A 13,986-nucleotide genomic window follows, 5' to 3' on the forward strand; every position below is an offset into this window, starting at 1 on the left:
ACAAATTTTAAAAACACCTTCCCCCCCCAGCCCTTCCTTCTTCCCAGGCTCAACCTCACTCCTGATTCTTCTACCTCCTCCCCCTGAGCAGCACAAGGGCATGGGGAATGGGGATGTGGTCAGTTGATAACATTTCATCTCAGCTGCTCCTTCCTCCTTGCACTCTTCCCCTGCTCCAGCGTGGGGTCCCACCCAAGGGCTGCAGTTCTTCACCAGCTGCTCCATCTTTGTTCCCTCCCATGGGGTGCAGTCCTTCAGGAGCAGACTGCTCCAGCGTGGGTCCCCCACAGGGTCACAAGTCCTGCCAGCAAACCTGCCCCAGTGTGGGCTCCTCTCTCCACGGGGCCACAGGTCCTGCCAGGAGCCTGCTCCGGCACAGGCTTTCCACAGGCTACAGGTTTGTTCAGGGCACATCCACTCGCTCTAGCGTGGGGTCATCCACAAACTGCAGGTGGAGATCTGCTCCACCATGGACCTCCATGGGCTGTGGGAGGTCAACCTGTGTCATCACCATGGGTTGCAGGAGAACCTCTGCTCTGATGCCTGGAGCACCTCCTCCCCCTCCTTCACTGACCTTGGTGTCTGCAGGGCTGTTTTCTCTCACATTTTTATTACTCCTCTCTCATAGTTGCTACACAGTTTGGGGGTTTTTTACCCTTTCTTAAATGCATTATCACAGAGGCAGTACCAGCGTCACTAATGGGCTCAGCTTTGGCCAGCTATGGGTCTGTTTTGGAGCTGACTGGAACTGGTTTGTCCAACATGGGGGCAGCTTCTTGCATCTTCTCACAGAAGCCACCCCTGCAGACCCCCTGCTACTGAAACATCACCATGTAAACCCAACACAGTGGAGGTGCCACTAATGTAACACTAGGAAGGGCAGGGGCAAAAAAGGAAATTTTCCTGGTTTTAGATTTAATGGGATTCCCAGTGGTTTGTGATATTTGCTAGAGAACTGCTGTAGAAGCCAGTTTTGGGTTGTGTTCGTGCTGTGTCAGTGTCACAGCGTGCTATTTTTTCAGTTTTCTATATTACAAAGGCACAAGTAATAATGAAGTAATTACAAAGGTTTACAATTAAGAAGATATTTGCAGCCCCCTAACTGCTAGATTTGACTTGGCCTAGATAGATTTGGCGGTGTTCTTTCAGAAAGCTTGTCAAATGTTTAATGACTGCCCAGATTAATAGTTGTCTGGTGCCTTTTCGTGCTAGGGTAATGCCAGGTATATTAGAAGCTCCTGTTTCCTCTCAATCTAAATTGTGTCTGTGATGGGTGTCTCAAAGCAGAATTGATATTTGTCCAGAGTGTTTATTGATTAGTTTGGATGAAAGAGCAAGAGAAAGATAAACGTCACAGGAAAGATGTGCCGGAACAGTACCATTTAGTTACCAAGCAGAGGCATGTGTGTGAGGAAGTAGAATTTTTTTAAGATTATAAGTAGGGAAAAAAGTAAACTCAAGTGTGGATGCATCTTGACTAGCCTTGTTGATGAGACCACAAACTCTGGTCAAGTTTGGGCCTGTTAGAGAATCTAGTTCAGTCATAAGTCATAGACTGGGAAGAGACTTGCAAGATCACCAGTAGGCAGAAACTCCCATTCTCACACTTGTGTTTTTGCTGCCATGAGTAGGATGGGCCTGTTTGCATTGCTGAAGGAGGGTTTATTGATTATGATTAAGCAGCATAGAAGAACTGAAGCTGAGACTTTGTTTAAAGGAGTCTAGCTGACCAGTTATCTTAACTGTGTTGTGGTGAGGATTTCTAGGTATATCTCCAAGTATGCTAAGACTCTAGTTAAGGCAAAAGAATATAATACTCAGCATTTTCTAAGATGGTAGCCTACAGGCTTTCACCATATCGAAAAAGCAGTTTTCCCTGCATTACATTTTGTAAAGCATGCAGTTCTTCAGATCCTAATTAGAACAAACTAAATACATGTGGGAACTTTTAGGATATATGAAAACATCTGAATTTAAAAGCATCAGCAGCTGAGGCTTTTCTGTGCTTGTGGCGTACAAATTCAGTGGGTAGCAATAGTGCCAACTCTGTTTATACTGTCTTTTCAAGGTACCTTGATTTTATCTGGGTAGCAGGAGAGGGCAACTAGTTCATGTCTTTTGCTTTCATGTTGAGGCAGCAGAAATGTGGTGTGTATTTATTTAATAACTGTCCAGGTGATATCAGGAAACCTGTGTACTTAGTGGTAAATAAAGGTAACAGAATAGTGAGTTAGAGATTGGATTAGGGAGGTGTTCAGTGTTGTGGTTGAGCTGAAATTCACACTTATACCAGGGTTTCAATCTTTAAAAGATTTAAGAGTGAAAGCAAGTTTAATAGACATATGTTGTGAGAATAATCCTCTAAAAGCAGGATCCTTCCATGTAGACAAGGCAACCTTTCTTGGGTGCCTTTGGAATATGTAGGTTGCTTCTTCTCATAAAATCCCTCATGCATGCTGTTCTTTGTGTTGATTTTGAAAACTGAGAATAATTATACCTTGGGTTTTAAATATTTTGTGCTTTCAGAAATAACTTTAGGGGAAGAGATTACTACTTCATGAAACCTCACATTTTTAAGCAAATAGAATAGCTTTTCTGTGTTTTGTTTGACTGGTCTTTTAATCACTTTTTTTGAGTTTGAAATAGAACTAAGCATCTAGCTTTTGGGAAGGAATCTTGAAAGGATTTTGGTTTTAAAACATCCTGCTGATCTAAGTCTTGTTGTTTAAAGACACAAAGGAAGGAAGAGTGTGGTTTCTGTTTTTTCTATACTTTTTCATATGCTCACTGTCACTTATAACTTTGTTTCACTTGGAAGATTTATATCCTTATCTGGACTGTTGAATATGCATTCTTATGCAAACCAAAGTAAGAATGCTTAGGCATTTCATGTCACTTGAAAACTCACACTGTTTGTAGTGCCTAAAGATGGGCTTAGGGAGGCAGGTTAGAAAGTTTGGGCTAAAGTTATGTTGCATTACTTCAGTTCATTGCTGCACAGAGTAAAGTCTAGGTTGTATAGAAAAATTTTGCCACTTAACTCTGCAGATATTTTATTTTGATATAAGAAGAATAAGTTCCTGTTTTGTGAAGTGAACATCTAGGTAAAGGAAGAGAAAACCAATTAGTGCTCGTACTGATGATGAGGCTTGTAAAGTCAGTGCAATGCTTATTAGACATCAGAACGGGCACATGATATAGTATCAGCCTTCTGAGGCCATCGAAAATGTGGTTTTGCTTGTTCCTGTTTGACATATGGTGTTTGCAAGAGAAATTGCACTGAAAAACAGCTTCTATACAGGGTCTGTTCAAGTGATTATGTGGCTGTAGCAGTGTTGGTTTAAAATCAACCCCTTGCATTGCACTGAAACATCGCTTGAGAAACTATTACTATAACACAATCAGGATGTGTGCAGGAGTAACTTAATATTCCTTTTGTTCTTCTTAAATCATGACCTGACCTTGTTTTTGCATTTGTTGTGCGAGTACCCTGGTGTGCTGCACGCGTGGTTCCATAGAAATGAAACAGGACTCTCTGGGCTTGAAGCTGACTGTAAGCTTAAAGTATTTCACTGAATCAGGGTCACAAAGCATGTGCCTTGATTTTGTGATACTGTATGTTAGCTGTAGAGGATTTGTAGGAAGTAAATACTGCTTTTTCTGCTATTGTTCAGGTTAATGTCTTGGGTTAGTGACTCAGTGTTACCAGATTTCTTGATGGTATCTCAGACTTATGATATTGCATGCTTTTTCCCCTTTTTGTTAAGCCCCAGGTTTTGGAATCATGTTCACATTAAAGCAAAACAGAAATTTTCACAGTTACAGGAAGAAAGTTTGAAAAAATCATGGGCATCAGTGAAAGCTCAAAACTTTGAAGAGGAACAGGTCTTTCAAAGAGAATAAATGAAACCCTTTATTCTTCATAAAATCTTATAACTTGAAGACCAGATGCTCGGGTTTTTCATACACAGATTGGCAGCTGTTGCAAGTACTTTGATTGATTCAGTTTTTATTCCTGATTGTTTCATAGTTCCAGCCAAGTAACTTCAATAACATGAAGCTAATTATGTTGGGTTTTTGTTTGTTTTGTTTTTTTTTTTCTTCCTCCTAGGGTCTAGTTTCAAATTTAACTCTTGATCAAGATACACTTGTTGAATGGGAAATCTATCCTCTAGACATAGATGGAGCAGCGAACCATGACATTAATGGCCACCTTGATCAACCAAAGAGATCTGTTGGCAATCCACAGAGTTATGAAGTACCTACTTTTTACACTGGTAGACTTTCAATTCCTGGAGGGATTCCAGACTTACCTCAAGACACTTATGTCAAGTTTCCTGGCTGGACAAAGGTACAACTTTTTGCTGCAAAATCTTGAAGTCCACTCAGAAAGCTACTGAAACTTCCACGGACAGTCAAAGTACACTTCTCTTGGATATGTAGAAATTGGTTGTAGTGGTGAGGTGTCTCAAATATATTCAAATGACTAGGAAATGAATTCCTTGTTTAAAGTAAATCTGGAAGTAAAACATTAAGAGAAGGGAAACATATATTCAAAAGATACATGGTATTGGTCTAGAGAGGGGAGCATTACAAAAAACTCAAACCCCTTAGTTTTTCAACAGTGAGAAAGATGAACTGTCAGGCTGTTTAGAAATGCTGCATTTCTTTGTGGGGTTTTTTGTCTTGAGATGTAGAGCAGAAACAGCTTTTTGGAGGGAGACAGTGAGTGTATGTCTTGAGATAAAACAGGTTTTTATTCTGAAAAAAGTGAGATGTCACAGGACACTTTCCTGATTATATTAATGGATTAAAAGTAACTAAGAACATACTTACAGTGTTGTGTGAGGAACTGTGGATCGTGTTACAAAGCATAGAGAGAGTTGGACATGACTGCTGGTTCTGTACCCATAGATACTGGTTCAGTGAATGGAAGATGTTACAACTTGTCTCCTGGAGGTTACATGTAACTGGACTGAATGGATCAGAGAGCACTGCCATGAGAAGCTTGTGGGCAAATCTCCGTTAATGGGAACTTCTCAGAGGGCTGGAGCATAGCTAGAGCTGCAGAGAGTGTGTTTTTACTGTGTCATGTTTGAAACAGCCAGCATGCAGAATGAATAAGGACCAGCTCAACTAGCTGGTGGGAAGCCCAGAGAGAGGAATGTATGCACTGAAGTGCTACTCCTCTTGGAGGCCTCAGCATTTAAGTCCAGGCTTCAGGGAAGTGCCTGTGATAGAGTTAGGGAGCAAAATTATTCCTTTCCAAAACAATTAATTTACTACTATTAAAATAGAGTAGGAGAAGGAGTTGCTGGTTAAAGCACTTCCCAATATGCAGAAGACTGTGATTCATTGTAAGCACTTAGTGTTGCTGGCACTGAGCTTGGATGAGGAAGCCTGACTTAGTCCCTGTTCCTGTATATGTGCATGTCTTACACAATCACCAAATAAAATCCAAAAATAGCTCTTTGCACAGGAACTGGAATCTGAGACTTTTACAGTAAATTCTGTAAATGACATGAAAACATGTAGTTCTGATGATGGTCCTGCCTTTGCATATTAAGGTAAGGTATATGGCTTTCTAGACAGCCTGGAAGGAAGAGTGCAGCTTTAACAGTCACGATCTATGTTGTAGCTTGCTTTTCTTTAGTGGTTTTTTAAACCCTTAACCATTAATAAAACCTCCTCCACCCTCACTTGAGGAAGCATGATGCCCTTCAGCATGCATGCACCTGGTTGTATGGTTAGATTTGTCAGACTTTTTTCTTCAACAGAAAAGAGGATTTGGAGTTAGGACTATTTATGATTTCTGTGGAATCATGAGCTGTAGTTGCTGACACTGTCAGAGGAAGTCTTGTTACTGAAGATAGAGATCCCCCTCTCCTTTATTTTGTCTAGGGCATATTTATTGGTAGCGTGTATAGTTGCTGGTTTAGGGCATACAAATTCCTGACTCTGCAGTCTTTAGAAACTGGAGCATTACTAAGGACAGTTTGGAATTGAGATATTCATTTCATAGCTTTACTGGAAAAATGAGTTACAACAAGTGACTAAGATCAGAAACAGAGACCTGTCTGATTGTATCTTCTGCATTAGAACACTAATGCAGTTGATTCCTACAGTAAACTCCTACTTTTCACAGAGTTACAGTTACTCTCTATAGTAGGTAGGGTACTCTTGAGTGGGTACACTTCCTAATTCATCTTGCATGTGGGAAGATTGCATTAATGCTATGTTTTCTACTAAAACTGCTACAGAAGCAAAATAGTGAGCTTGAATAAATAGCTCTTTTCTTGCCTTTTAATACAGCAAAACAAGCCACAAGGCAAGATAAAGTTGATTAAAAAAAAAAAAAAAAGAAAAAAGAAAAATAAAGTTTGAGGTCAAAGTTTATTAACACCTTGGCAGAGCTGTGCAAGATAGGATCTTGTACCACGGAAGTGGATACAGAGCTGAAATAACTCACCTGCATTTGCAAATGTACCAAGTCCTTATAAAATTTCTTTTGTGAGTTTCATAAAATTTGTTTCCATAAGTACTTGAAAACATGAGAAAAATACCCCAAACCAGCTTGAGCAGCAATACTCACTATATTACAATTGTGCTTCTTAAATTCTTTAAAGTATTATTCTAATTTCAACTGTCCCAGAAAATTTTAGAAAGTACTGAGTGCAGTAAAAGTCCTTACTTTCCAGTGATTCAGACTATTTTATTATTCTTATCAGTGTACATCAGTACCATGAGTCAGTTTGTTTTTTTCCTCTATATTCCAATTACCAAAGGTCAAAGCAAGAAGGAAAACACAGATGCAGTTATCTATTCCCATCACTTTTCTTGTCCACTGAACTCTTGTCTGACATGGTGAAAGGACACTTAGGAGGAGTAAAAGCAGATTATTTGTCCAAATCAGCTGTATATCTTCCCTTCTGTCTTGCTTAATGAACGAAGATTCAGCTCAGCTTAGTAGGAGCCTGTTTGCAGTTTTACTAAACGTTCTGCACCTCATCAGTTTATAGACTTTTCGAAAAATCCACATTTGTGTCACTTCAATTTGTCTATTTTGTGGTGCATAAATAACTTCTGACTTTTTTCTTTTTCCCCTTGCCCAATTTTGCTTTATGTTTTAAACTTAAGGTATTTATAATGTTAGAACCGCATTTTGAACTAGGGTGTTTGGCCACCTCCATGATAAAAAGTTTAAAGATTTCGTATGCCAAGTTAACGACAATTAAATTGACATTAAATTAATGCTAGCAGACCCTCAAAGATTTTAATGGTTGTAGGTAACTACAACAAAATACGATACTCTCGTGCAGTGTGATTTCATAAGTTCTTTTGTTGGCTAAGCTATCATAAGTATAATAGACATCTGAATTTCATATGTCTAGACAAGCTGTATCTTTCTCATGAAATCATGCAACAGGAAGGGACTACCGAGATAGTATAGTCTTACAGTTGTGCAGAGATACGCAACAGAATTAAGATCTGCTTTTTTCTTTTGTGAGTTCTTTCTCCTTTTAACATTCAGCTTCAAGCAAATACAATTTTCAGGTTTTTTGGTCTTAAACTTGGTGCAAAATTCAGCGCCAGGAACCTGCAATTCTGAGCATTGTCGTATTTGGAATTACTGCAGTATTTGACCACTTTCTTTTTAAATGATGACTTTAACTCATCAGGAAATTTAGGTTCTTTGGACTGTCATTAGCATTTTCTTGAACAGATTTTCTATCCTTGTGTTCTATCAAACTTAAAGATAGAGGAAATTCAGTTACTGTGTGAAGAGCATTATGCTTAAAACTATTTTGTCATTTGATCACGGTCAAATTAATAAAATTTAATTATTTTTTTTCTTTCTCTCTTAACAGGGGCAGATTTGGATCAATGGCTTTAATCTTGGTCGCTACTGGCCGGCTCGTGGTCCTCAGTTGACCCTTTTTGTTCCAGGGAATGTACTTGTTTCATCAGTGCCAAACAATATAACAGTGTTGGAGCTGGAGCATTCTCCTTGCAGCACCCAGACCTGCGAGATAGAGTTTGTAGACAAACCTAATATCAATGCAACCACACAATATGAAAATTATGCCCCCCAACTCTTTGTTAGAGACACATGGCTGAACCATCTATAACGATTTGAGTATTTCCTTATTTCTCCTGCACTGTTTCCCTTTCCCTCAAACTATACTTTACTTTTTTAAAGACTCAAGGTTAATCAGTAAGTTGTTTAGCTGAGGCAACTTTTTAAACTCTTCAAAGACCTCTTAAGACCTTTTTTTTTTTTTTTTTTAAATCTGCCAGAGTTAAATACTGAAATTCTCTTAAAAAAATAAAAGCTGTACCTTTAGAATTTGCCTTGGACTGTGAAATTGAACGCAACTGGAAGATGTTTGTATCAGTCTGGTAAAATTGTCATCCTTGTAGGCTACTTACATTACAGAAACCCTCTTACAGTTTCAGTTTTTTACCATGTTTTGCAACTGGAGTGGAGCCTGCAAAAGAGTTGCACAGTCTTGCTAGCTTGCTCATTTTACTCATGTGAACTGGTAGGTCAGAGCTGCCAATAGACTAGACACTTTCATCTGACTGTATCACCTGGTTAGTGTCAATGTCATTTTAGTCTGAATGGACTCACTGCCAATGTGGAGTGGACCTCATTTTTTTTTCATCTCCGTGCAAGTGACCTTAGAAAATTTTCCATTGATTTCTTACGGGAGCAGTGAGAAGAGCTGTGGAAGAGAGCACTCAAATGCAAGCTGGTCCAAACAGCAGTAACGTGGAGAGGGACCTTGTAGTCTGCATCTGTCCCATCTTGGAAAGTTAATTTACTGCTTCCCTTCTGCTATCTCTGAAGACTTTAAGTAAATTGATAAGTACAAGGACAAAGGTAAAATTTAGGCTGTTTTGGTTGGGCCATAGCCTCTGATTAACCTGCCTGCAGAATGTAGTCTTAAAACAAGCCATTTTTCCTTTAATGGATCCTTTTTGGGTTTGTGTGGTTTATTTTTTAAAGGACCTGGAGTACCTGGTTTCATAGATCTTGGAAGTGGAAGACTTTAATTCAAATAATTTTAATTCTTTTTTAGTCATTAATTCACATCATCTTCTGTTTTGTTCCAGTAAACTGATTATCTTTGTAAGTGCCTGATACTTGCGAAGATGCACAATCTCTGTCAGTAAAGCTGACGTTCAACAGCAAACAGAATCTTCTTTTGATTCTTATGGTTTTCATGTCAGTCATGCAGACTCCTTGGTGAGATTTAAACAACAAAAGATTAAGATGACAGAATCAAGTATTTTCATAATCTGTGGTTTCTTCCTTTGATTTTTGTCTGACACTATTAAAATGGTTCTTTAAAGATTAAATCTTTCCTGTATGTGTTTCAGAAGGAAAAAGGGGAGGAGGAAGAGTTATGAGCAGTTACAGTATTAAGGGAGAAATGAGGCTGTAAAGTCTTTATGGATATGGAGTTATTCTTGTTGGTGTCTCATTTGTTTACAATGTTATGAAGATGTGTGCAAAGTAGCTGTCATGGGCTGTATGGACCCTGGAGGTGCCACCCTTTTCTGAGACGGCCAGTGTAAAAATCTGACTCTCTCTTCTCAGCTGACGAGGGCTGATACTGTCACCAGAGGAGGGTGTGAAAAGGAGAACCTACATCTCTGCTGCGTGTTTGACATGTGTCTGATGGGCTTTCAAACCAGACAAGTGCAGTTCATCTGAGCCAGAGAGGTTCAACTCTTAAATTCTCACCTCAAGTGCAAAGTCTAATGGCTGGAGGCTATGTGTTCAGTACCAGACACACTTCTTTCTTGGAACAAAATGGTCTGCTCTGACCCCAGAATTTGTTTTTCTTGGCGTCGTCCCTATGCAGACCCCAGAAAATGCTCCGCAAGAAGTTTATTTGTTCCAGTAAACTGATGATCTTTGAAGTTTATTGAAGTATTCATTACCTCAGACAGGCCTTGAAAAGAGGGAATGGAACAGAATTAGTTTCATACCATTTGTGGGATTTGTGGCTTGAAGTGTGCAGAATGACAGTACTATTTATGTATTATTCCTACAACAGTTCAGTTCTTTAAACAGCCAGGAGTATTTTTATTTTTCTGGCAGTTAGTGCTGTGAGGGGAGTGGAACCCCTGGCTCTCACTCTTAACTTCACCTCCTTTTACATTTTACTTGTGAAAATGTAGTGTAATCCATGAGACTTCACCTTTTGTCACAACTGTGTAATATTACAAGCAGAAAGGCTTTGCATCAAGGATTACAAATGTGTATCTGATTAGATAAAAGAATAACAAGAACAACATGGAAAGAACGGGCTTAAAGCTTTTCAAGTAGTGCTCTAGATAACACACACCTGTCTATTTACTGCTTTCAATGAAGTGATCTCTTGCCTACAGTAAGGAACTGAAAGTTGGGCCCCTGATTCCTATTCCTGGTTTGCTTATGTGAAAACACTGCTAGAGGTGGCCAAGTGGTGCGGTATGTATTTGAGTATGCAGAAGGGAGGTCTCTGTGACAAGGGGCCTTTAGAGTACAGCACTACCAAGAAGAACCTGTTGTCACTTGCTGCTGCTTTACCCAAGGATGCACCTGTAGGTGCTGTGGCAGGGTGTTGTGCCCTGCCCATGCCACACACCAGGTCACTGTGCCCACATCGCTGCTGCTACTACATGGCAGGGACTTGCCCTAGGTTTCCTAGCCTTGGCATGCAGTTCTCCTGGGACTGAGCATGTGATACAAAATGAGACAGCTTGGCATTTACTTCTTTGTAGTCTTGAGCAGGTTAGTTATTTTAACCTATCCTCAAATGTAGTTCTGTAGCCGTGTCCGGGGGTGGAAATGAAATCAGAGTGAAACCTTCTGACAGAGGGCAAATGCACAGGAGAAGAGGGACTGTGGGGAGATAGCTGGCTCACCTTGATCCAGTGATGAAGGTACTGGTGGGTCTAGTTTCAATTTGTTTTTGAAGGGCATGGTGTGAAAACACTGCCAGAGCCCTGTCAAATATCTGTGGTGTGGCTGTGTGATCTGTTCCAGATGCTGAAGCTCAGTGGGGTGGTTGTCATGTGGAGCTTGCTGCCTTCTGAAGTCATGGCAAGAAGGAATATTCCTAATGTTAAAATTGTGGTTCCTCAGATCCTGCTGTCTGTCCTTAGGAATTTGCAAGCACTTTGCTGACACAGCAGCTGAATAGTGGGCACAGTATTCTGATTTTGGCAGGCCAGTGCAATCCTGATATTTAATCAAAATCAGTCTGTAAGAAGTGGAGATTTTACATGGTCCCATCTGGAAGGTAAGTGTGATCTTTGCAATTCTGTAGGGGAGTACTGTTTGAAATCTGCCTGTGAAGTGTGCTGTAGGGGTCAATTTAGCACAGATATTTTTATTTTTTTTTTTTTTTTTTTTCCAGCCCTGGAGTGGGGTTTGTAAGCTTAGACTGTAATCCTGCCTATGCAGGAATGAAGGCCTTTAAATGGGATTACTTGGGATGAACGAGCAAGTAGGTGAACATGAACTGGTAAACAGTGTACACTTTATGGTTGAATTCTCTTTCTTAACCTATGCATGGGACTACCCTTTCCCTTATAGTCACAATGTAACTATCTTCCTTAAGTCTTGATCAAAATTTCATAATACCAAATCACAGGGTTGAGACTTGACCTTGTCTATACCCCTTTAGACTCCATGCCCTTTGAAGTTCCCCTGTCTCCAGGCTCTCCCATCTCTTTGGGGGCTTTACAGTCCTTGTGGTTTTCTTCTGCAGTTTTTTGATGAAACACTCATGTATTTGCACAGTTTAAATGTTTACAGGAGTCTAAGTCTAGAAATAAACCTCCTGACTGGACAGCAAACACTATCCACATGACAAATACATGTCAGGTGTTCAGAAATGGCAATTACAGAAGAAGAATCCAGTTTTTAAGAGTGTGCTCTGAAGGAGGTGGTACTGCATTGTCCAGGCTGAGAAGGTGAGCTGTTAACAACACCCTAAGTTTGGACTGTGAGGGGAAGAAATCTACTCTCTTTGAGTGGACTTGGTCACTTTGATATAATTACATGGTTGACTAGGCTACTGCAGTCCTCTTGTATTCTCGTTTTGGATATATTGAAATCACTGGGGACAACAGCATCTCTGTGTAAAATGAATATTATGACACTTTTCCTAGGAGGCTGTTTCTGGAAATCCATCCATATTTGAGCAAAGAGCTCGCAGTGCTTACAGATACTAACCTGAGCCTCTGACAGAAGCTTGGTTATTTACTGGTCATTGTCTCTCTCTCAGCAGGAAACTATTTGAGAATGTTTTTCTGTTACTTGCCTTTGCAATCATGCATCTTCTTCCCATTTTTGCTTGCAAATGCTCTAACATAACTTCCCAAAGGAACTGCTATTTGATGTGTAGTCCCCACATTTTCTCTTTAATCTGTCCTTTTGTGTATCTTTCCAGATGGCAGGCACCATTTTAACAGATAATACAAGATAAAAGGGTCGTGAGATGGTCCTAGCCCTGTGCCTCTCTACCCTAAGCCAATGTCATCTGTATCTAAAGTATTCCCAGTGCGTTTCACCTGTTCTTCAAAATTTCTCATGATGGGGACTCCAGGCTTCCCTAGGCAAGCTATTCTAGAATTTACTGTTAGGAAAGTTGTCAACCACTAACCGAAGTTAAACTGAACTGCTAACATACTGCTGTATGTAAGCCAATTATCACTTTGTCCACAGCTGATGCAAAGTATATCCTTGTGCTCTGAGACTGTTTTGTGCCCTCTCTGTTATCGTCTTACCTCACTGATGGACTGGATTTACAGACATTTTAAGAGGTGCAGAGCAACATAGAGAAGACTCAGCAAGGATTTGAAAGGGTGAGCAGGTCCTGAATGGCCTGGTCCAGGTGCTGCAGCAGTTGGATTTTTTTGAAAGAAATTACTGAGTTGCAAGAAAGCTGTCTTGCAGGCCAGGGTTTTAAAGTGCAGCCAAACTCAAGGCCCTGGCTGGAAGATCATGTGACAAAAGGAACTGGAAGCTACAGAAGAATGGGGTCTGCTTTAATGGTTCTCCTTCAATAAGAAGGCAAAACCAGGCAGGAAGAGATGATCTTGGGACTTTATGCAAAGGGCTGAATAGGAAAATGTTGGGAAAAGATGCCACAGGGATCTTTGTCATGCTTTTGCTGAATAAAGTGTGTATGTTTAAAAATCCCTTTTCACAGGATATTTTCTGTTGCTTGCTATGTTATCAAAGATGTGACTAGTGAACCAGAGTCCCCAGCTTTGGGGAAGTCTTGAAAGTGTATGTTAACTACAGGAGGTTTCAGAGAACCAGAAACCTTGTTTGAGGCCCTTGGTAATGCAATCAGTAACCCCTTCAGTAGGATATACGGGCTTTGTGGCCAAGGAATTGGGACTGTATTTAAAAATTCCTGTTTTGGGCTTTAGCACCTACACCTGTCCTTCAGGATTCAAGTATATATAGGACTCCAGGGTCTTAGGAAGGTCCCTCTTTTAATTCTGTAGTGATGTAATGGGAAGCACAGTCTTGCTCATGAAACTCCCCAGCGCACATTCACAGCAGACTCCATGCAAGCATCATGATAAGATTGCTATCTTGCACGTTAGTGATATACTTGCAACTGCATGACCATAATTTAGCCTTTTTAAAATTTTTTGGCAGACATGGAGGGGAAAAAAAAAGACTCCTTAATGGAACTGGAAGTTGAATTTGAAACTCCAGTAGAAGGGGCCTTTGTTAAGTACAGTGGATCTGTTGAACACCAGTGCAAATCCAGTATCTACGGTTTGAAAGGATTTTTCTGTTAAATTTCCTTATTCATCATAAGTGTATGCACTATTTTCTTTGAACTTTGTGCTTCTGTAGGGCTCATGCTTTTATACTAATATTAACTGAGAATTTTCAGCGTTACCTGTGGTTGTGGGTCAGAATACAAATCTGAGCACAGCGTGGGGAAATGCCTAACAATTGAG

General features: G+C 40.1%; 1 protein-coding gene across 1 annotated transcript in view; it reads left to right on the forward strand.

Moving 5' to 3' along the window:
- The window catches only part of GLB1 (galactosidase beta 1), a 50,982-nt gene extending 37,846 nt beyond the window's left edge, over window positions 1–13,136 (forward strand). Inside the window, exons 15-16 of the mRNA XM_074900662.1 lie at window positions 4,112–4,351; window positions 7,869–13,136. Coding sequence (XP_074756763.1) covers window positions 4,112–4,351; window positions 7,869–8,129 — 501 coding nt within the window. The 3' untranslated portion in view covers window positions 8,130–13,136. The remainder of the gene's footprint in view (window positions 1–4,111; window positions 4,352–7,868) is intronic.
- Window positions 13,137–13,986: the final 850 nt, after the last annotated feature.

The sequence above is a fragment of the Athene noctua genome, chromosome 2, assembly GCF_965140245.1.
Source record: "Athene noctua chromosome 2, bAthNoc1.hap1.1, whole genome shotgun sequence".
Taxonomy (NCBI): Eukaryota; Metazoa; Chordata; class Aves; order Strigiformes; family Strigidae; genus Athene; species Athene noctua.